Source organism: Anolis carolinensis, unplaced genomic scaffold (assembly GCF_035594765.1).
Source record: "Anolis carolinensis isolate JA03-04 unplaced genomic scaffold, rAnoCar3.1.pri scaffold_11, whole genome shotgun sequence".
Lineage (NCBI taxonomy): Eukaryota > Metazoa > Chordata > Lepidosauria > Squamata > Dactyloidae > Anolis > Anolis carolinensis.
In genome coordinates, this window is record NW_026943822.1 from 23,130,302 (window position 1) to 23,153,498 (window position 23,197).

The 23,197-nt window shown below is 37.3% G+C and overlaps 2 protein-coding genes across 4 annotated transcripts; one reads left to right on the forward strand and one right to left on the reverse strand.

The window, feature by feature from the left end:
- Positions 1 to 251: 251 nt before the first annotated feature.
- On the forward strand, positions 252 to 7,025 carry skic8 (SKI8 subunit of superkiller complex). Its single transcript, XM_003227429.4, has 11 exons — positions 252 to 380; positions 569 to 653; positions 1,987 to 2,014; positions 2,267 to 2,372; positions 4,162 to 4,334; positions 4,540 to 4,688; positions 4,862 to 4,955; positions 5,270 to 5,363; positions 6,204 to 6,296; positions 6,592 to 6,670; positions 6,762 to 7,025. Exons 2-11 carry the CDS (start codon positions 642 to 644, stop codon positions 6,849 to 6,851), a joined length of 918 nt encoding a protein of 305 aa, XP_003227477.1. The 5' UTR covers positions 252 to 380; positions 569 to 641; the 3' UTR covers positions 6,852 to 7,025.
- Positions 7,026 to 7,798: 773 nt separating this feature from the next.
- dnaja4 (DnaJ heat shock protein family (Hsp40) member A4) lies at positions 7,799 to 22,736 on the reverse strand. Of its 3 annotated transcripts, XM_062963581.1 has the most exons (9): positions 22,582 to 22,736; positions 20,686 to 20,883; positions 13,968 to 14,105; positions 11,780 to 11,960; positions 10,443 to 10,547; positions 9,878 to 10,105; positions 9,471 to 9,701; positions 8,726 to 8,826; positions 7,799 to 8,326 (listed from the first exon to the last, which is right to left on the reverse strand). In XM_062963581.1, exons 2-9 carry the CDS (start codon positions 20,878 to 20,880, stop codon positions 8,105 to 8,107), a joined length of 1,401 nt encoding a protein of 466 aa, XP_062819651.1. In that variant the 5' UTR covers positions 20,881 to 20,883; positions 22,582 to 22,736; the 3' UTR covers positions 7,799 to 8,104. The 3 variants fall into 3 exon arrangements, with proteins under 3 accessions (XP_062819651.1, XP_003227478.1, XP_016852900.1); XM_003227430.4 differs by lacking the exons at positions 20,686 to 20,883; positions 22,582 to 22,736 and adding an exon at positions 18,477 to 18,624; XM_016997411.2 differs by lacking the exons at positions 11,780 to 11,960; positions 20,686 to 20,883; positions 22,582 to 22,736 and having other exon boundaries at positions 13,968 to 14,093.
- Between the last annotated feature and the right edge of the window lie 461 nt (positions 22,737 to 23,197).

Below are 23,197 nucleotides of genomic sequence, written 5' to 3' on the forward strand. Positions count from 1 at the left end.
GGGATGTTTAGTTTTGTTGTTATAGTCACTGCGCAAACAACTTTATCATTTTATATATATAGATATATTATAGAAGGTCAGCTGCTGCCCTCTCCTCCTTTTTGCCTCATGTTTATTTGTATTGTATTTTGAAAGTGTCATATGACTGATCAAATAAATAAATAAATGTATTTGTATGCATGCATATGTATGCGGATATGTATATGTATATGGTCAGAGCCAATCTAGCCTGCAATGTCCTTCTCGTCCATCAGGTGGCAGCAAAGAGCGTTCAGCTGTTCTTCTCTATGGAAAAAAAGGGCGCTCTGGTTATGACGTCATTAGAAAGCGCCGGAAGCGCCAAGCAGGAGGTAGAGTGGCCGTGGGTGAAACCTTGTGAGGTAAAGCCAATGTTGGGGGGATGCTTTGGGAACGGAGAAGGGGGCAGGAGAGAAATTAAGGGGCCGGAGCTTAAGCAAGGCAGGCTTTGGTGGTTGTGCTAGGCCTCGTCGCCATGGCAACGGCACCATGGGGTTTCGGCCTTCAGCCTTCCTATAATAATAGGCATCAAATTGCATTAATTCTACAGTGTAGACGCACCAAGAGCTGAGAATCCGTCCTCTTTCAGTCCATCTCCATGAATATTCTCTTCGCATGAAGCCATGACGACTCAGGTGAGTAACACAAAAATCCCAATTTCATTTCCTCATATACAGTAGAGTCTCACTTATCCAACGTAAACGGGCCGGCAGAACGTTGGATAAGTGAATATGTTGGATAATAAGGAGAGATTAAGGAAAAGCCTATTAAACATCAAATTAAGTTATGATTTTACAAATTAAGCACCAAAACATCATATTATACAACAAATTTGATAGAAAAAGTAGTTCAATATGCAGTAAGGTTATGTTGTAATTACTGTATTTACGAATTTAGAACCAAAATATCATGATATATTGAAAACAGTGACTACAAAAATGCGTTGGATAATCCAGAACGTTGGATAAGCGAGTGTTGGATAAGTGAGACTCTACTGTATAATATATTGTATATACATATAATGTTGAGAATAATATTATAATGTAATACAATATTATACTAATAATTTATTATTATTTTATGCCGTGCGCTGACTTTTATAACTGTTCATTGATGTTATGTTTTTATTGATATGACATTGTTTTATTGCTGACCTTGTTTTATTGTTTTATTGCTGTTATTATATTGTTGTCGGGCATGGCCCCATGTAAGCCGCGCCGAGTCCCTTCAGTGAGATGGGGCGGGATATAAAAATAAAGTTATTATTATTATTACTATTATTATTATTATACAATATAATAATATTAATTATACAGCAGAGTCTCGCTTATCCAAGCTCTGCTTATCCAAGGTTCTATATTATCCAATGCACTTTGCCTTTTAGTAGTCAATGTTTTTGCAATCAAATTTTCAATAAATTGCAAAATTTTGGTGCTAAATTCATAAATACAGTAATTATTACATAACATTATCGTGTATTGAACTGGTTTTTTATCCATTTGTTGTAAAGCATGATGTTTTGGTGCTTAATTTGTAAAATCATAACATAATTTGATGTTTAATAGGCTTTTCCTTAAGCCCTCCTTATTATCCAACATTTTCGCTTATCCAATGTTCTGCCGGCCCGTTTATGTTGGATAAGTGAGACTCTACTGTACATATAATATTGATAATAATATTATAATGTAATACAATATTATACTAATAATAATACGATATAATATTATTAATTATATATTATATATTAAATGTAATATTACCATATAATGATACAGTACAATATAGTAATTTAATGCTTATATTGTGCTGTGCTAATAATATATTGTATGTACATTTGATTTGTAAGCCGCTCTGAGTTCCCTTCGGGGTGAGAAGAGGATATAAATGTAATAAATAAATAAATAAAATAATTTAATTTATGTTCCTTCATAACTGAGATTATATCCCTCTTTTTCTCCCCTTTTTCAGTACAGTATTCTCTTCAAGCAAGAACAAGGTGAGAACATAGTGCTAAAGAACGTAGCATGGATGACAAATGTTTTCATTTGAACTCCTTTCCGTATACAGGAGACTCCCAGTTACCTGGCACCCATGGGGGTTGTTCAGTGACTGATAAATGCAGTGTCTGGTTGCTTGAGAGTTACTCTTAAAAATAGGCTGAAATCATTTAATTTTCCAGTTGCTTGAGAGTTCCAGTTAACAGAGAGCCTACTATATTATGCTTTCACATGTTGCCTTTTTCTCCCAGCACACGACGATGCCATTTGGTCTGTCGCTTGGGGGAGAAACCGGAGTGATGGGACGGAGACGGTTATTTCAGGATCTCTGGATGATTTAGTGAAAGTCTGGACATGGTAAGGTTCCTAGTTCTTTAATGACATTTAGAAAAATCATAGTTGGGACATTTACCAGGGATCTTGACAACTATGGTCTAGGCCAGGGGTCCTCAAACTTTTTAATCCGAGGGCCGGTCCACAATCCTTCAGACTGTTGAGCGGCCGGATTATCATTTTAAAAAAAAATACAAATAAATTCCGATGCACACTGCACATGTCTTATTTGTAGTGCAAAAACAACAATAACAATGAAAGAACAATACAATATTTAAAAATAAAAACAATTTTAACCCAACATACATTTATCAGGATTTCAATGGGAAGTGTGGTCCTGCTTCTGGCCAATGAGATAGTCAAGTTAATTAGGGTTGTTGTTGTTGTTGTTGTTGTTGTTGTTGTTGTGTGCCTTCAAGTCATTTCAGAGTTTGGGCGAGCCTAAGTCTAAAATGTATTTATTTATTTATTATTTATTTACTGCATTTATTTACTACATTTGTATCACACCCTTCTCACCCCAAAGGGGACTCAGAGTGGCTTACAAATTATATGTATATACAATATATTATAGTATTAGCATAGCACAATATTAGCATTATATATTACTTTATTGATCTATACCACTATACTGTAATATTATTAGTAATATTATATGTAATATAGAATATATAATTAATATTATATGTTATTATTAGTGTTATATTGTATTACATTATAATATTATTATCCATATTATATGTATATACAATATATTATATTATAAAACTGAGGCCGGGGGCCAGGTAAATGACCTCGGAGGGCCGCATCCGGCCCCCGGGCCTTAGTTTGGGGACCCCTGGTCTAGGCATTAATAAACAGTACATATACTGTATGAAGCTGAATACTTTAGTTTATAATGTTTTGTAACGTATCTTTAGTCCCGGGAAAAGGGAAATAAGACAAATTGTGGAATAGACTGCTTAAAAAAATCTCCAGTGAATTGGATTTGTTGTATGACAGAATGGGGTTAAAACAGATGGACTTCCAACTCTCTGATTATTGTGAGTGGAGAAAGATCAGAATAAAAAAATATAAACAAGCACCTGGATAAATGTTAAGCATTTCAGAAGGTGATTTCTAGTATAATGTATGGTCAAAACTACTCTCCTACTCCTCCTCTAATAATAATAATAATAGTAGTAATAATAATAATAATAATTATTATTAATAATCACGATCTGCCAACTGCAAAAGGCCACCCTGCTGGGATCTGCACGCATCATCCGAAAATACATCACACAGTCCTAGACACTTGGGAAGTGTTCGACTTGTGATTTTGTGATATGAAATCCAGCATATCTATCTTGTTTGCTGTGTCATAATAAAATAATAATAATAATAATAATAATAATAATAATAATAATAATAATAATACTTTATTCATACTCCGCCGTTCTGTCCTAAGGGACTCAGAGCAGATTACAGCATTTAAATACACAGGCAAACATTCGATGCCTTTTGCAATCATATATTATGAGACACACAAACAGAGGCAAAGGCTTCTCCTTTCATTTCTGACTTCTGGTGCTTATATCTGGCTCTGGGGAAGTGCTTTTCGCCATTTTCAAGCCAAGAAGCCTGCATTGTCACCTCCTGGTTGTGTTTCCTGCCAAAGCGGTACCTATTTATCTACTCACATTTGCATGTTTTCGAACTGCTAGGTTGGCAGGAGCTGGAGCTGATCCCCATCTTGTAGATTTGAACTGCCAACCAATTTTTAAAAACCCTTCTGTTTGGTTTCCCTTTTATCTTCTCTTTTATTTTTGCAAAGGAACGAGGAGAAGCTGGACCTGAAGTGGACCCTGGAAGGCCATCAGCTGGGAGTGGTTTCGGTGGACATCAGCCACACCGGCACCGTGGCAGCGTCCAGTTCCTTAGACGCACACATCCGCATTTGGGACTTGGACTCCGGCAAACAGATCAGGTCCATCGACGCAGGGCCAGGTGAGGTTCAGTGCGCTCTCTGCAAAGGACGCACGTTTCCAAAATGTATTTTGGAAACATAAACAATGTGTGGACGAAGCAAAGCTTCTCCCTTCAGACAAACTCATCGTCTGCCTCCCTGAGCAACACGTCAGCATTGTGTTGTATCAGTGTGTGAATCCAAGAAAATATTGAGTATCCACTATTTTCCTCTCTCTTCATGCAGTCGATGCCTGGTCGCTGGCTTTTTCACCCGATTCCCAGTATGTTGCAACTGGGAGCCACATCGGGAAAGTCAACATTTTTGGGGTTGAGACTGGGAAGAAGGAATATTCCTTGGACACCAGGGGCAAATTCATCCTCAGTATTGCATACGTAAGGAGCTTCTCTCTGCCTGTATTTATTAGCTTATGGATTTGTATGTCATCTGCATTTATCAGTGAATTTTTGCTGCATTTTTAGCTGCATCTAACATCCGATTTGTTCGCTTTTATTGTGGGGATGTCAGAATGAGTTATTGATGCTGATCTGAGTCCTTTCCTTTGCAGAGCCCAGACGGAAAATATTTAGCCAGTGGTGCCATCGATGGCATTATCAATATTTTTGATATTGCAACCGGAAAGCTTCTGCATACGCTAGAAGGTAAAGTGGTGAATGCCCTTAATGCAGTCAGCCTATATTTCTGAAAAGAACAAATAAATTGCTTTTTTTTTCAACCTCCAACATGAAAGAACATTTTAAATCAAATCCACAAATAATTGAATTTGCAAAACAATAAAATAGTCATAGATAAAACTGAAAGAGCTATGACTCTTTCAGCCTCAGAGGCAAACCTTTTCCGAAGAAATCTAGCCAAGAGAATTCTATGATAGCTCCGCCATAGCATTGCCATAATTCGGGAACAGTTCAAAGGTACACAATAGATAAAATTGGTGTTATTTTTTAATTCATTATAGGCCACGCCATGCCAATCCGCTCCTTAACATTTTCCCCTGACTCTCAGTTGCTGGTCACAGCTTCAGACGATGGCTACATCAAGATTTATGATGTGTAAGTAGGAAGAGTTCTGGCTCAATAACATAGGAGGGTGAAACTGAACCAGTTGGCGGCCATCGCTGCATTTGGCAATAGGGTATTATTATTATTATTAATAATAATGTATGTTTTGCATGCAGGTTTTGTGTGTCTGTGTCTTGAACTAGTCAGATTTAATAGCTAGAGTTCTAACAAGAGAAATTCCACTTTCTCTGTACTGTATATAACAGTATGTAAATGTTCTGTTTCTGGCTTGAAAGTGTCATTTCCTTTTTAATTGTGCAGAAACTTTGTTTTTGTGGCTGCCACAAACTACATTGAATTGGTTGAGACTCGAGATCCATTGAAAAACTGTAGCAAAATGTGCAAAAGCAGGTTTTGCAGTTTAATAAACATTTTCCCATTTTTTAAATGATAGAACCAATTAGGAAATGGTACTTATAACCCAAGAACAAAAATCATGTTACATAGTGCAATTTTATAATTGGCTATAATATCCTCCTCTTAAATTTGCTTATTTCTTCAGTGGTCCCTTTGACAACAATAGCACGATATAATTTTCTTTTTGGCGTTTTTGTGAGATTTGGTGGACTTTGGAGGACTTACAGCTCTATTTCTTTGACAATCGTAGCACTTACAGCTGTATTGGGAGAAAGGCAGTATTAAAATAGAAATAAGCATATACCTTTACCAATCATGGCTCTGACGTGTGGAATATTGGAATTTAGGGAATGATATTTAGGATTATCCAGATGGGGAGCTCTTGCGAAATTACACATTTCGGAATAATATATATCTTAAAACCACTGCTGTCAAGTGTTTATTGTTTCCTCTAAATCAGTTTGTTTTTTGCAGGCAACATGCAAACCTGGCAGGTACGCTGAGCGGCCACGCATCCTGGGTATTAAACGTTGCCTTTTGTCCTGACAACAGCCACTTCGTTTCCAGGTGGGACAAAATTTAATATTCTATTTATTTCTATTTTTTTAATTCTGCCTCTCCTCTGTTCTCTCTATACGTACGTTCTGTTCTGCTTTCAACTTCCTTCTCATCACTGTTGAGCAACCAATGCTGTATTGCATTCAACAAGCGTTCAGCTAAAATTTGCCTTTATTTCTCTTGGTTTGTAACAACTTAAGATTGTTTATGAAGAACTGAGAGGTTGATGCTCATGGCAAATGGTTATTTTAGTGAGACTGAAGGAGCAATCTGTTATTAAATGAGGAATTGTTGTATTTTCCAGTTCCTCAGACAAAACCGTCAAAGTGTGGGACGTGCCTTCAAGAACCTGTGTCCATACCTTCTTCGATCATCAAGACCAGGTATAAGAAGAGTCTCGGTATTTAAATAGCTTCCTCTCCTTCCCCCCAGCATTAGAACCCAAGGTGGGATTTGTTTCTTTTCCATTCACAGGTCTGGGGAGTACAATACAATGGGAACGGCTCCAAAATAGTCTCCGTGGGCGACGACCAAGAAATCCATGTTTACGACTGTCCCGTTTAATAGTTCCGGTTTGAAGACTGTGTATGTAGCTTTCTTCACAAGTGTCTATTTTCATAATTCAACATTATTTTAGATTTTGTGTTCGGGAATTTCGCTGTTTTATGTTATAAACCAAATGCTTACCGTATTAAGATGCAGTTGGTTTTTTTCCCCCCAATTAAAAATTAAATAATGTTTCAGAAATAATGTTTATTATTTTAGAAGAGATCTGAGTAAATGAAAATACTTTTAAAAGTGGAGTGGGGGGGGGGGATAAGATATAAATTCAATAAAGACTGGCAATTTATTTTAGAAGGGATCCAAGAAGTAAATGAAAATTATATATATCATATATACTCCAAGTATAAAATGAGGGTGGGAAAATGCAGCAGCTACTGGTAAATTTCAGAAATAAAAATAGATACCAATAAAAATTAAATTAATTGAGGCGTCAGTAGGTTAAATGTTTTTGAATATTTACATAAAACTGTAATTTAAGATAAGACTGTCCAACTCTGATGAAATCATCATTCTAACTTTCAATGTAAATATGCTTACATATCTTTCCAATAATAATAGAGTAAATAACTGTAATAATAATAATAGAGTATATTAATAAATGTAATAATGAGAGTAAAACAATAAATGTAATCAGAGTAAAATAATAAATGTAATAATCATAATAGAGAAAAATAATAAATGTACCATATATACTAGAGTATAAGCCGACCCGAATATAAGCTGGCCAGGACCCTCACTCGAGTATATGCGGAGCTTTTACAACCCTAAAAAGGGCTGAAAAGCTCGTCTTATACTCGAGTATATACAGTTATATACTTAAAAGGGGGGAAATAAAAGGTATAAATCCAATAAAGAATGGTAATGTATTTTAGAGGGGAATTCAGAAGTAAATGAAAAGTATACATACTTAAGGAGGGGAGTGTTAAAAATATAAATACAAATCTGAGAATGGTCCTTTCAAGTTTTATTTGAAGAAATACTTCAGAAGCATACAGTGCAAGACTAACTTTTTCCTCCCTCGCTCCCTCCCTCCAATATTCCTTTTAGAGTAACAGGAATTGCTCGCTCTATCAAGTTCTAGGATGTTCAAGTCTTTGGTTACACATGCTTAATAGTTTACAGAAAACACTTAAATACGGAACTCCTTAGAAAATATATAGAGTTAACACACTGTGCAGAATGTGAAAACGGGCCTTTGAAAAAACGGGCCCTGGAAAGTCCCGACGTATGTTGTGCTGCCCCTTTGTTTCGATTCAAGAGGTCTGGCACTGGACGCCCGTCCGGGGGCCGTTGTCGTCGTCCTCCTCGTAGGCCTCTCCGTGGCGGTGGCGGTGAGCCCGCTCCCGGGGGTCAAACTCCGTCAGCTCTGCCTGGTCCATGTCCTCGGTGACCGTGACCTCTTCCCGGGGCGGAAGAAGTGCTTCCAAGAGGGGCAGCTGGTCCGGAGAGAGCCAGTGGTGCTCGGGGAAGTCCACCTAGGACGGGACGTAAGGCCGAGCATCAGGAACCAGGCCAGAGTTGGCCTTTCGCATCCCTCTAGAGTAAGTGTGGGCAAACATTGGCCCTCCGGCAGTTTTGGACTTCAACTCCCACCATTCCTAACAGCCTCAGGCCCTTTCCTTTCCCCCTCAGCCGCTTAAGTGAAGGATAGATTGATTAGGTGTTCAGAAAGACTCCATAAGAAGTCCTTGAAACTCAGGGGTGTGTGGCATGATTTCATGGCTTCTTGGTCAGGCCTGGGTTTAAATTAAGTGATGTTTACTTGGTGTCTCGAGTCCAAAACACCCAGAGGGCCAATGTTTCCCCATCCCTGCAACACTTTGGCAGCTTTTAGAGTTTGGAGCCCCCAATAGACTTGTAACAAGACCACTTACCAAGAATTGTATGATGAGAGAGCCTTTCTCCAAGGGGGACTTGTAAATGGGCATGCCTTCGTTTAAGATGCACTTGATGTCTCCGTGTTTGATCACCTCGCCTGTTTGGAAACATTTAAGTTATTCCCTTGTTGAAAGAAATAACAACAACAACAACTTTATTTTTGTATCCCGCTCCCATCTCCCTGAGGGGACTCGGGGCGGCTTACATGGGGACCAAGCCCAACAATATGCAATAAAATACAAACAATGGCAAATGCATTCTAATCACAACAAATTAATACATCAGCAACACCACATCACAAAATAAAAGCGTAGGAAAGATCCTCTGAAGACAGATAAAATTCATGCTGTGCCAGGACAGGGCTTCTTAAACTTTATTTATTCTTTGCAATCTTTTTCTGCCGTGAGAAATACTTATTTTGCCTCACAACCTCTGAGGATGCCTGCAATAGGTGTAGGTGAAACGTCACGAGAGAAAGCTTCCGGAACATGGCCATACAGCCCGAATGACTCACAGCAAACCACTTTATTATTATTATTATTATTATTATTATTATTATTATTATTATTATTATTATTATTTTATAGTTATTTTATAGTTATTATAATTATTGTTATTATAGTTATTATTATTATAGTTATTATTTTACAGTTATTATTTTATAGTTATTGTTATTATAGTTACTTTATAGTTACAACCTCACCAGGCAATTATATTAAAATATAAACAAGGCAGACTTACCAGGCCTAGACTGTATGACAAGGACCCGCTCGTCCAGCGTCTCGATGGTCTTCTTGAAGCCACACAAGGCCTCCGTCAGCTGGATTTTCATCTTCATGATCAGGTCCTGGCCTCTCCTCTGAAACACCGCGTGGTCCTTCTGATCCAGCACAATGATGACATCCCCGGGCTCCAAGTCGGGCTCCTGGTCCCCTTCTCCGTGGAACACTAACTTCTGGCCATCTTTCATGCCTCTCGGGAAAGGAACGCGGATCGGTCAAAACACCGAATTGGAAACAATTCTATCTATCCCTGGATTTTTCCTCAAGCTTTTCGTCATGCAGGAACTTGGACAAATGACCGCCGTGGAGGACGGGGATTTCTCAGCGATACCAATGAAACATTCCCATGAATGCTTGGCTTCTTACCTTTGTCAATGTGGATTTCGATGATCTTCTTCTCTCTCACCACTTTATTGCCGTTGCAAACGCTGCACCGGTCCTTCGGGTTGATCCTTTCGCCTTGGCCTTTGCAATCCGGGCAGACTGTCTGGATCTGCTGCACCATGCCGGGCCCGATCTGCTGGACGATCACCTGCACGCCTCTCCCTTTGCAGATGGGGCACTTCTCCACGGAACCCTTCTTCCCGCCGTAACCTGGGAAGAGGGGAACACGGGTGTGCTGATGAGAGCCCTTTGCTTGCAAGAACGACAGCACACCGAGCCACAGCGCCTCGTCCCAGGAATACAGCACATGCTCCTGCCAGGCATGGGCCAACTTCAGCCCTCCCTCCAGGTGTTTTGGACTTCAACTCCCACCATTCCTAACAGCCTTAGGCCTCTTTTCCTTAAGCAATGAGCACAGAGCACCCAAAACATTCCTCAGGCACCAACTGGTAAAGATTTCCCCTTGACATCAAGTCTAGTTGTGTCCAACTGGTATATATGTATATTCCTGTCTAGATGAGGTTCAAATCTCAAAAGAGTTGTTTACCTTTGCACTTGTCGCAAATCACATTCTTCTGGAGGGCCAGCTTCCTTGTCGCTCCGTTGTACATGTCTTCAAGGGATACGCTCAGCTGGTGGACAACATTCTTACCTTAAGAGAGCAGGAACATAAAATATAAGATCATGGCTTTTTTTTAAAGTTTTCCTTCTCGCCAACCTAATAAGCCGCTCTCTAATTTGAAGTAGCATACATTTGTGTGTCAGTTTCTAGAATATGAACGTATTGTTTTCTCAGCATTCCCCAAAGTTAGCTGGAATTGAAGTCAATGTCCTGTTCAACTTATTTGCAAGTTGTTGTTGTTATTATTATTAGCGACATTTATATCCCGCCCTTCTCATCCCGAAGGGGACTCAGGGCGGCTACAAGTTATATATACATACAATATATTATATTATTAGTATAGCACAATATAAACATTGTAGATTTCTATACTGTACTATACCTCTATGTTGCAATATTATTAGTAATATTTCGTGTAATAGGTAAAGGTAAATGTTTCCCCTGACATTAAGTCCAGTCGTGTCCGACTCCGGGAGTTGGTGCTCATCTCCATTTCTAAGCCAAAGAGCCGGCGTTGTCCGTAGACACCTCCAATGTCATGTGGCCACTGGCATGACTGCATGGAGTGCCGTTACTTTCCCGCCGGAGCGGTACCTATTGATCTACTCACACTTGCATGTTTTCGAACTGCTAGGTTGGCAGAAGCTGGAGCTAACAGCGGGCGCTCACTCCGCTCCCCGGATTTGAACCTGGGACCTTTCGGTCTGCAAGTTCAGCAGCTCAGCGCTTTAACACATTGAGCCACCGGAGGCTCCTACATATCATGTAATATAAATATACAATTATAATAGTGTATTATTTTTATTATTATTATCAATATTATATGTATATACAATATATGTATATACTTGCAGCCCACTGCATTCTGTGTAGTTCAGAAATAATAATATCACAAGTCTAGACATATCTTCATAAGAAATATCTGTGCTCCAAACGCACTCCCCATTCATTCACTCAAACCAAGAAGAATCAAACAACTCCCCAAGTAAGGACTTCTATGGGTACTGATTATGAACAAATACATTATAATGCTCAACTTTTTACATGTTTCCCATTATCTTAAAAGCCTTGATTAAGGAGGCTTCAGGAGGGCTACTTAGGAAGTATTTGGTCATACTGTTGCCTTATAAACCCCATTATTTGGCCAACTGGCAACTCTGTATTTTGGGCTGCAGACACAATACACAATAGAGTCCCCAAACAATTGAATAGAACTGATACAACTAAGTAAACAGGCACACACTGCACACACGAAGGCCTACCTCGTCTCTCTCTATTCATTCGGCCTCCACCACCAAAGAACATGTCAAAGATGTCCATGGGTGAAGAGAAATTGCCGCCACTTAAGCCTCCTTCCTTTATAGCTTGCTCCCCACCCTGGTCATAGAGGTCCCTTTTCTTGGAGTCAGAGAGGACTTCGTAAGCCTGCGATATGAGCTTAAACTAAGAAGAGAAAGAGACCCTCTGAATAACTGGCTCGGAGACGGTTAGGGTTCACACAAGCGAGAAAGGAAGCTTCCAAAGTCTAAGAATTAGGAATAAGCCGTTAATATCCTGAATAATATCATATTTGGCAGTGTTTTTAGCTACTGTAGAAGAAGTCTACAGCATCTACTAGTATGTTGAACAAATGCTGAATAGTTTACTGCTTAATCCCATGCTGGAGTACATTACCAAACAATGCAAGCAATCTTGCACCTGTCAATTCATTTTATTTTATTTATTTATTTTTTAAAAAGGTAAAGGTTTACCCTGACTCTGGTGCTCATCTCCATTTCTAAGACGAAGAGCCGGTGTTGTCCACAGACACCTCCAAGGTCATGTGGCCAGCATAACTGCATGGAGCGCCATTACCTTCCCGCCGGAGCGGTACCTATTGATCTACTCACATTTGCATGTTTTCGAACTGCTAAGTTGGCAGGACCTGGGGCTAACAGCGGGCACTCATTCCGTTACCGGGTTTTGAACCTGGGACCTTTTGGTCCGTAAGTTCAGCAGCTCAGCGCTTTAACACATTGTGCCACCAATTTATTTAACACAATTTAACACAATTTATTTACAGTATTTATATTCCGCCCTTCTCACCCCGAAGGGGACTCGGGGCGGATCACAATACACACATAATTGGCAAACATTCAATGCCATATACACATAGAACAGAGACAGACATAGAGGCAATTTAAACTTCTCCAGCTTCTTGAGGGTGTGCTCAGTTCTGGCCACAGGGGGAGCAGCTGCTTCATCATCCACTGCGACAGCAACTTCCTCATTCCAAACACTTGCTGGACGATTTTTTAGGGTGTCGTAAATTAGTTAAATTAGCCTTCCCACATATAAGTGGTACCTAAATTTCCTACTATCTTTCGGGTTGTTTGGTCAGCAACGAGCAGGGGCTATTTGTTTTATTTTAATGGTCGGGTGCTCATTCTGCCACGGGCTGGCCTCGAACTCATGACCTCTTGGTCAGAGTGATTTATTGCAGCTGGCTACTAACCAGCCTGCACCACAGTACCTTTAATTTTAATACTTTTCCATCCAACTGAAATTGTTGGCAACTAATGCACGGGTACAGCAGCCTTGTGCCTGGGGAGGATTTTGGGAGAGGTGATAGTATTAACCTTGGATTCCAGCTCCCAAAGCCGGCGTTCAGGAATAGCAAGCATTTTAGAGCCTCCAGTTTCCTACTCATCTTAAAAGGGTGTGTAAGACACAGTCTAAATCCAAAGTGCTTGGTTCTTAAACTGATTGGTTGGCTTGTTTTCTACATCTGGTCTAAGACTCTAAAATATATATAAAGGTAAAGGGTAAAGGTTTTCCCCTGACATTAAGTCTAGTCGTGTCTGACTCTGGGGGTTGGTGCTCATCTCCATTTCTAAGCCAAAGAGCCGGCGTTGTCCGCAGACACCGCCAAGGTCATGTGGCTGGCATGACTGCATGGAACGCTGTTACCTTCCCGCCGGAGCAGTACCTATTGATCTACTCACATTTGCATGTTTTCGAACTGCTAGGCTGGCAGAAATATATATAGACCATGCCTAAATTACAAATATCCAGTTACAATGGGGTTGAGACAACAGGAAGTGAGAGAAAGCTACCTTTAAGAAGGGAACTCCTGGAAGGATTATTATCACAGGGAAAAGGGGTCTCTGCTGAAACTTTTCTCACCAATCCTCGTTTCCACAACAAGCCATATTTTTCAAAATGCAATTACCACAGGGACAGAAAGTGAAGTGAAATTTTCTAAAGAGTAGCACAGATAGGAAAGGACACTCCAAGGGGGTGTTAACCTTTTCCTATGCTGTCCAAAGCTAATATATTTAACTTAGAGACAAACCTACAGAACCTGTCTCGTTCGGGGACTGCCTGTACACTGATTATAACTCATGGGATACAAAACTGCTCGGGTCCCACCCTGGCCCATCCTGCATGCGTCCCAACCACAGGTCGTACCCGCTCTCCTTCGCTGGGATTCTTGTCCGGATGGTACTTCAGGGCCAGTTTGCGGTAGGCCCGCTTGATCTCGTCCGAGGTGGCGTTGGGCTTCACCCCTAAGGTGTCGTAGTAACCCATCTCCTTCACCATCGTGGCCTGAAAAAAATCAAAGGCACGACACGCAGAACAAAGTCAACAGACGTACTCATGGATTTCTTCCTGCAACCATCCTGGAAATCTCTGGCTAAACTGACACTGATGCAAAGACATTTCATAAACAGATTTTCTGGGGTTAGGATCTCCATGAGAGTGGAAAACCAACATTTCGCTCAATGGGACACCTAATTTAAGCCTTCCAGGATCAACTTCTGCTGAAAACTCACATTGGAGGACCCAGGAGAGGTGGGAAAACATGTTAATCATTTTAATTATATTTTTTATTTTATTCTAAATGGTTGTTTTTATCGTACACTCTTTTTAAAGGCAATGAATTGTTGCCTATGTTGTAAAGCCGCCTTGAATCTCCCTCCAGGGTTGAGGAAGGTGGGGTAAAAATGCCGTAAATAAATTTTAAAAAGATATGTACGTTCGCAATTTTAGTGTTCATGCTGGTGGGATACTTGCTTCAAGCTTTATATCTCACCAGAGAATTTACCTGTCAGCATTTATAATGACAATAACAACAATTATATTATTATTAGTACAATATAATAATATATAATACTTATATAGTGCTATACTAATAATATAATATATTGTATGTATATATAACTTGTAAGCCGCCCTGAGTCCCCTTCAGAGTGAGAAGGGCAAGATATAAATGTCACTAATAATAATAATAATAATATAATGCTTATATTGTGCTATACTAATAATATAATATATTGTATGTATATATAACTTGTAAGCCACCCTGAGTCCCCTTCAGAGTGAGAAGGGCAAGATATAAATGTCACTAATAATAGTAATAATATAATGCTTATATTGTGCTATACTAATAATATAATATATTGTATGTATATATAACTTGTAAGCCACCCTGAGTCCCCTTCAGAGTGAGAAGGGCAAGATATAAATGTCACTAATAATAGTAATAATATAATGCTTATATTGTGCTATACTAATAATATAATATATTGTATGTATATATAACTTGTAAGCCACCCTGAGTCCCCTTCAGAGTGAGAAGGGCAAGATATAAATGTCACTAATAATAGTAATAATATAATGCTTATATTGTGCTATACTAATAATATAATATATTGTATGTATATATAACTTGTAAGCCACCCTGAGTCCCCTTCAGAGTGAGAAGGGCAAGATATAAATGTCACTAATAATAATAATAATATAATGCTTATATTGTGCTATACTAATAATATAATATATTGTATGTATATATAACTTGTAAGCCGCCCTGAGTCCCCTTCGGGGTGAGAAGGGCGAGATATAAATTTCAATAATAATAATAATATAATGCTTATATTCTGCTATACTAATAATATAATATATTGTATGTACATATAACTTGTAAGCCACCCTGAGTCTCTTTTGGGGTGAGAAGGGCGGGATATAAATGTCTCTAATAAATAAATGAATGAATTAAATACTATCTCTATGTCCATCTAGATCACATCAACCACAAAAAATTACTATTATTATGGAGTACCCGGTGGCGCAATGGATTAAACCCTTGTGCCAGCAGGACTGCTTACCAAAAGGTTGGTGGTTCGTATCCGGGGAGTGGGGTGAGCTCCTGTCTGTCAGCTCCAGCTTCCCATGCAGGGACATGAGAGAAGCCTGCCACAGGATGTTAAAATATCCGGGCATCCTCTGGGCAACATCCTTGCAGACGGCCAATTCTCTCACACCAGAAGTGACTTGCAGTTTCTCAAGTCGCTCCTGACACACACACACACAAACTATTATTATACCTATTTTATATACCTCCAGTCACAAAAAATTTCTCAGGCAAAAGAGGTCATGGGTGAAAAAATGTTGCACTAGTGGACCTAGTTTGAAATCAAATTTAAAATCAAATCTGCAATAGTCAAACTCAAATATAGATGGGCGACTGGACTGAAAACGTGGCAAGTGAACGGAGCGGTGAAATATTATTACCATGGGAGGAAGGCCTTCCACCCCTGCCATGTGTCTGAAGCATGACGAACCTGCTGAGCCTGTGGTATATCTGCCTAGATCTATTATTATAGCTTCTGAATCATACATGAAGCCCACATGTCAAGGCAGATGCTCATCACAAACAAGTAAGGGAATCAACCGGCGACAATTCTGCGACTATTCAAAACCGTTCTCATTGTAAACAATATTGAATGCAATGGACCAGAAGGCTCCAGTGCCTCACGTTATGCATTTAATCCAGACGATTCCTAGAAGAGGTATTCTTCCCATTAACTATCACTCTGGCTGGGGCTGCTTTTGAACATATAATAATAAGGATAACATAATAATACAATATGTTATAGTAATATAATATAAACATTACTGAATAATAACAACATAATGACAATCTAATAATATAACCATCATTGGATTGTTCCAAGGAAGGGAAAATAATAATACAATATGTTATAGTAACATAATATAAACATTATTGAATAACAATAACAATATGACAATCTAATAATATAACCATCACCGGATTGTTGCAAGGAAGGGAAAATAATAATAATACAATATGTTATAGTAACATAATATAAACATTATTGAATAACAATAACAATATGACAATCTAATAATATAACCATCACCGGATTGTTGCAAGGAAGGGAAAATAATAATACAATATGTTATAGTAACATAATATAAACATTATTTAATAATAATAACAATATGTCAATCTAATAATATAACCATCATCGGATTGTTGCAAGGAAGGGAAAATAATAATAATACAGTATGTTATAGTAACATAAAATAAACATTATTTAATAATAACAATATGACAATCTAATATTATAACAATCATCGCATTGTTGCAAGGAAGGCAAAATAATAATAATACAATATGTTATAGTAACATAATATAAACATTCTTGAATAACAATAATATAATGACAATCTAATAATATAACCATCATCGGGTTGTTGCAAGAAAGGGAAAATAATAATAACACAATATGTTATAGTAATGTAATATAAACTCTATTTAATAATAATAACAATATGGCAATCTAATAATATAAGCATCATCTGCTTGTTGCAAGGAAGGGAAAATAATAATAATACAATATGTTATAGTAACATAAAATAAACATTATTGAATAATAATAATATAATGACAATCTAATAATATAACCATCATCGGATTGTTGCAAGGAGGAGGAAATAATAATATATAATTTAAAAAATAATATAGTTATATATTATATGAGATTACAATATATTATAATGTTATAATAAAAAATGTCAATATAATAATATATCCATCATCGTGCTGTCAAAGGCTTTCATGGCCGGAATCACTGACGTTTTGCCCACATCTATGGCAGGCATCTTCAGAATCAGGCAGGAAGCAGCCAGGCTTTGAAGCTACAAGGCTATTCGATGCTAATCAGGCCGGCCAATGGCAACATTCACACTTGTCAAGTTTCCAGCAGACCTGCCATAGATGTGGGCGAAACGTCAGGAGAGAATGCTTCTGGAACATGGCCAGAACATTAAAATACAGTATTGTTTAAAATCATATAATATATAATAAAGTTATTGTATTATTAAAATTATTACTTTACTTTACTCCATAACAAATATTACTTATAGAAATAATACATGACTGAATAATTATTTTTGTATTACTAAAAAATATTGTTTAAATACTATATATAATATGTAATAAAATTATTGTATTACTAAAATTATTAATTTACTTTATTATACTTTACTCCATAACAAATATTACTTATAGAAATAATAAATTACTGAATTATTAATATATATATATAATAATATATATATATTATTAATTATATATATTATTAATATATATATATAATAAAATTATTGTATTACTAAATTACTTCACTTTATTATACTTTATTCCATAACAAATAATAAATGACTGAATAATTATTATTAATATATATATATAATAAAGTTATTGTATTACTAAAATTATTACTTCACTTTATTATACTTTATTCCATAACAAATAATAAATGACTGAATAATTATTATTAATATATATATATATAATAAAGTTATTGTATTACTAAAATTATTACTTCACTTTATTATACTTTATTCCATAACAAATAATAAATGACTGAATAATTATTATTAATATATATATATATATATAATAAAGTTATTGTATTACTAAAATTATTACTTCACTTTATTATACTTTATTCCATAACAAATAATAAATGTCTGAATAATTATTATTGTATTATTAAAAATGTTGTTTAAATAATATATAATAAAATTATTGTATTACTAAAATTATTACTTTATTATTATTAATAATAATGTATTTTTGGGAACTTATTCTGAGGAGAAAAATCCAACCTGAGGCGCCCCCTGCTGGCCAAAACCCGCTTCACTCCTCCGTCACCAAGCGAGACTAACCGCGACTGGCACAGAGCCCGGAAGCTCCGGCCCTTTTATAGGCGGCGCCACCATGACGTCACGGCCGCTTCTGGAAGCGTCTGGATGCGTGGCGGTTGGTACCTCGCTAGCCAATCAGAACGCGAGAAGTCAAGAGCAAGGGCGGGGCTGAGAGAAGAGGAAGCCCCTCCCCTTTTTTTTCCTCTGGCTTCTCCGTTGCTAAGCAACAGCGTAGCTTGGGCGGGGTTTATGTGGAACAAGATCGTGACGTAGGCGATGGGCGTGCCTCCCTCATCTATTTTTTTTTTCCAAACCCCTGATGCGCAGGCGCATTGGTGTCCTTAAGTGGCCTCTCCTTAAAGGGCCAGGCCAAATATTGCAATCCAAGCTTGCCATGCAGATGTTTTTCCTTCTCTTTCATAAATAAATGTAAATACACATAATGCACGGGGTCTTATTCCTTGATATGCAAAATATTTAATTTTAATATATACTTTATATATTAAATCTTAATATATTATATATTATCTATACTTTGGATATTAGGTATTACCCTTTAATACAATTGATCTATGCATTGTGTATTTATTCTTATTATTACTAATGATCTATGCTTTGAGTATTATTATTATTATTTAATACAATTGTTCTATGCTTTGGGTATTATTATTATTATTATTATTATTATTATTATTGAATGCAATTGTTCTATGCTTTGGGTATTATTATTATTACTAATGATCTGTGCTTTGGGTATTATTATAATTAGTTGATGCAATTGATGTATGAATTGGGTATTCTTAGTATTACTAATTATATATGCTTTGAGTATTATTGTTATTATTTAATACAATTGATCTATGCATTGGGGATTAATTATTATTATTACTAATGATATATGCTTTGAGTATTTTTATTAATATTATCATTTACTGCAATTGATCTATGCTTTGGGTATTAATTATTATTATTACTAATGATCTATACTTTCTGTATTTATTATTATTTAATGCAATTGATCTGCTTTGGGTATTTATTATTATTATTACTAATGTTCTATGCTTTGTTTATTATTATTATTTAATGCAATTGATCTATGCATTGGGTATTAATTATTATTATTACTAATGATCTATACATTTGGTATGTATTATTATTTAATACAATTGATCTATGCTTTGGGTATTAATTATTATTATTACTAATGATCTATACTTTTGGTATTATTATTATTACTAATGATCTATGCTTTCGGTATTTATTATTATTTAATGCAATTGATCTATGCTTTGGGTATTATTATTACTAATGATCTATGCTTTCGGTATTTATTATTATTTAATGCAATTGATCTATGCTTTGGGTATTAATTATTATTATTACTAATGATCTATACTTTTGGTATTATTATTATTACTAATGATCTATGCTTTCGGTATTTATTATTATTTAATGCAATTGATCTATGCTTTGGGTATTATTATTATTACTAATGATCTATGCTTTCGGTATTTATTATTATTTAATGCAATTGATCTATGCTTTGGGTATTATTATTATTACTAATGATCTATGCTTTCGGTATTTATTATTATTTAATGCAATTGATCTATGCTTTGGGTATTAATTATTATTATTACTAATGATCTATGCTTTGGGTATTAATTATTACTAATGATCTATGCTTTAGGTATTATTATTATTTAATGCAATTAATCTATGCATTGGGTGTTAATTATTATTATTACTCATGATCTATGCTTTCGGTATTTATTATTATTTAATGCAATTGATCTATGCTTTGGGTATTATTAATATTACTGATGCTTTGGATATTATCACTACTACTATTTGGGTATTATTATTACAAAATATACATTACCTATGCTTTGGGTATTATTATTAATATTATTATTATTATTATTACATATTAATATTAATATTATTGTATTGTCGAAGGCTTTCATGGCTGGAATCCCCGAGTGGCTGTGCATTTTGCTTGTGCCAGCTGAACTGCTGACCTGAAGGTTGGAAGTTCGAATCTACGAGACGGGGTGAGCTCCCATCTGTCAGCCCTAGCTTCCCATGCACATCTGATTCTCTCACCCCGGGAGCGACTTGCCTCAATTCAATTTTGACAACAACAACAAAACAAAACAAAACAACATACCCCGTTGTTGCCTTCTTCCTTTTTTTCCTTGGTCTCCGAATCCTTCGATGCCTCCTTTGTGGAACCTTCTTCTGTGGGATTTTCCTTCGGACTTTTGTCCTCGGTGGATTTCCCACCAGTTTTTCCATTTTCTGCAGAATCCACGTTCGGTTTGGGTTGCTCTTTGGATTCCATTGGCGGGGACGTTATTTGCATTTACTGCGTGCAAGGGAGAGAAACATCCGAAACAAAGCTCGATACACTATATACAATAACACTATTTCTGTTCCTGGGTTATAAATGTCGTTTCCTAATTGGGTTGTTTCCATACAAGGGTTGAATGAAAAGTAATGCCTCCGCCTTTGTAACTCCTCAACAGATGGCGGTCCTGGTTTGCGGCATGTTCAGTAGACTCTCCTCTACAGTTCCATTTGGTGGGAGGCCTTAGCATTGAACGGTTGTGTTGTTAAAATGCAAAGTATGGAACCCTGCACAGACGGGGAAGCCTTAGCATTGAACGGTTGTGTTGTTAAAATGCAAAGTATGGAACCCTGCGCAGACAGGGAAGCCTTAGCATTGAACGGTTGTGTTGTTAAAATGCAAAGTATGGAACCCTGCACAGACGGGGAAGCCTTAGCATTGAACGGTTGTGTTGTTAAAGTGCAAAGTATGGAACCCTGCGCAGACAGGGAAGCCTTAGCATTGAACGGTTGTGTTGTTAAAATGCAAAGTATGGAACCCTGCGCAGACAGGGAAGCCTTAGCATTGGACGGTTGTGTTGTTAAAGTGTGAAGTAGGGAACCCTGCACAGACGGGAAAGCCTTAGCATTGAATGGTTGTGTTGTTAAAGTGTGAAGTATGGAACCCTGCGCAGACAGGGAAGCCTTAGCATTGAACGGTTGTGTTGTTAAAGTGCAAAGTATGGAACCCTGCGCAGACGGGGAAGCCTTAGCATTGAACAGTTGTGTTGTTAAAGTGCAAAGTATGGAACCCTGCGCAGACAGGGAAGCCTTAGCATTGAACGGTTGTGTTGTTAAAGTGCAAAGTATGGAACCCTGCACATACTGTCGGTCAATGCAACTTAAGCCACGTGCAATTATTGAATTCTTGACATCAGAAGGTGTCACCCCAAAGGAGATTCATCAGAGAATCCGTCTGTTCCTGATAATGAAAGACAATCTGCGCGGACATTATTATGCTTCTGATGAAGACATTGAGAGAAATGTGAGACGTGGGTTGCAGAAACCGAGTGTCGACTTCTTCCGTAACGACTTCAGAAAACTTGTTCATCGTTGGCAGAAATGTATCCAATTGTCTGGTGATGGTGTGGAAAAGTGAATAGTGGTAGTCACAGAGCACATTCTAAGGATTATTTCTGCGTTTGATTTATTAAAATATTCCCATCCGAACCCAAGTAACGAAGGTGGAGGCATTACTTTTCATTCAACTCTCGTATGCAAGTGACGGTTTCAGAAAACTTGTTCATTGTTGACAGAAATGTATCCAATTGTCTGGTGATGGTGTGGAAAAGTGAATAGTGGTAGTCACAGAGCACATTCTAAGGATTATTTCTGCGTTTGATTTATTAAAATATTCCCATCCGAACCCAAGTAACGAAGGTGGAGGCATTACTTTTCATTCAACTCTCGTATGCAAGTGACAGTTTCAGAAAACTTGTTAATCGTTGGCAGAAATGTCTCCAATGGTCTGGTGATTGTGTGGAAAAGTGAATAGTGGTAGTCACAGAGCACATTCTAAGGATTATTTCTGCGTTTGATTTATTAAAATATTCCCATCTGAACCCAAGTAACGAAGGTGGAGGCATTACTTTTCATTCAACCTTCGTATCATGAAAACACGGGAAAAGTTTGTTAAACGGCCATTATTATTAGTTGTTATTATTATTCATATACTTACCTGCCGCTGCAAAGAGAATTCAGTGAGTCAATGGGATGCCCGGTGACATCGTGGCCCCAAATCGGACTTTCTGATACACCATTGGAAGCTATGGAGGATGGATGGGATCAGTCACAACAGAGGCTCATGCTCCCAGCAAAGTCAATGAGCAATTCCTGTCCAGCCCAAGGAATGTTTCTGCCTCCAGATTCCGCTGTTGCTGGGAAACCATTGTCCCATTGCCTATCATTCCCCCCATTGGCCCCCTTATCCACCACGTCGCACTCAATGCGCCTTTCCCTTTTTAAAATATTATATCTATACGTTGTCGAACACGGAACCCCCATTCAGATGATGTATAGGAAATAAAATATGGTCTTCAGGCTTTAGGTGTAACACTTGTCGGGCACAGACCTCCTATATCTGTGGTCTTAGCCTTAAACTTGACCTCATACACATATAATAATAATAATAATAATAATAATAATAATAATAATAATAATAATAATAAATCTTGCCAGATGAACAGAAAGGCAACAAACGAAAAAGCAAGGGCACAAAAGACCAGTTATTGATTGACAAAATGATTCTGGAGAACTGTAAAAGCCGAAAAGCTAATCTTCACATGACGTGGATT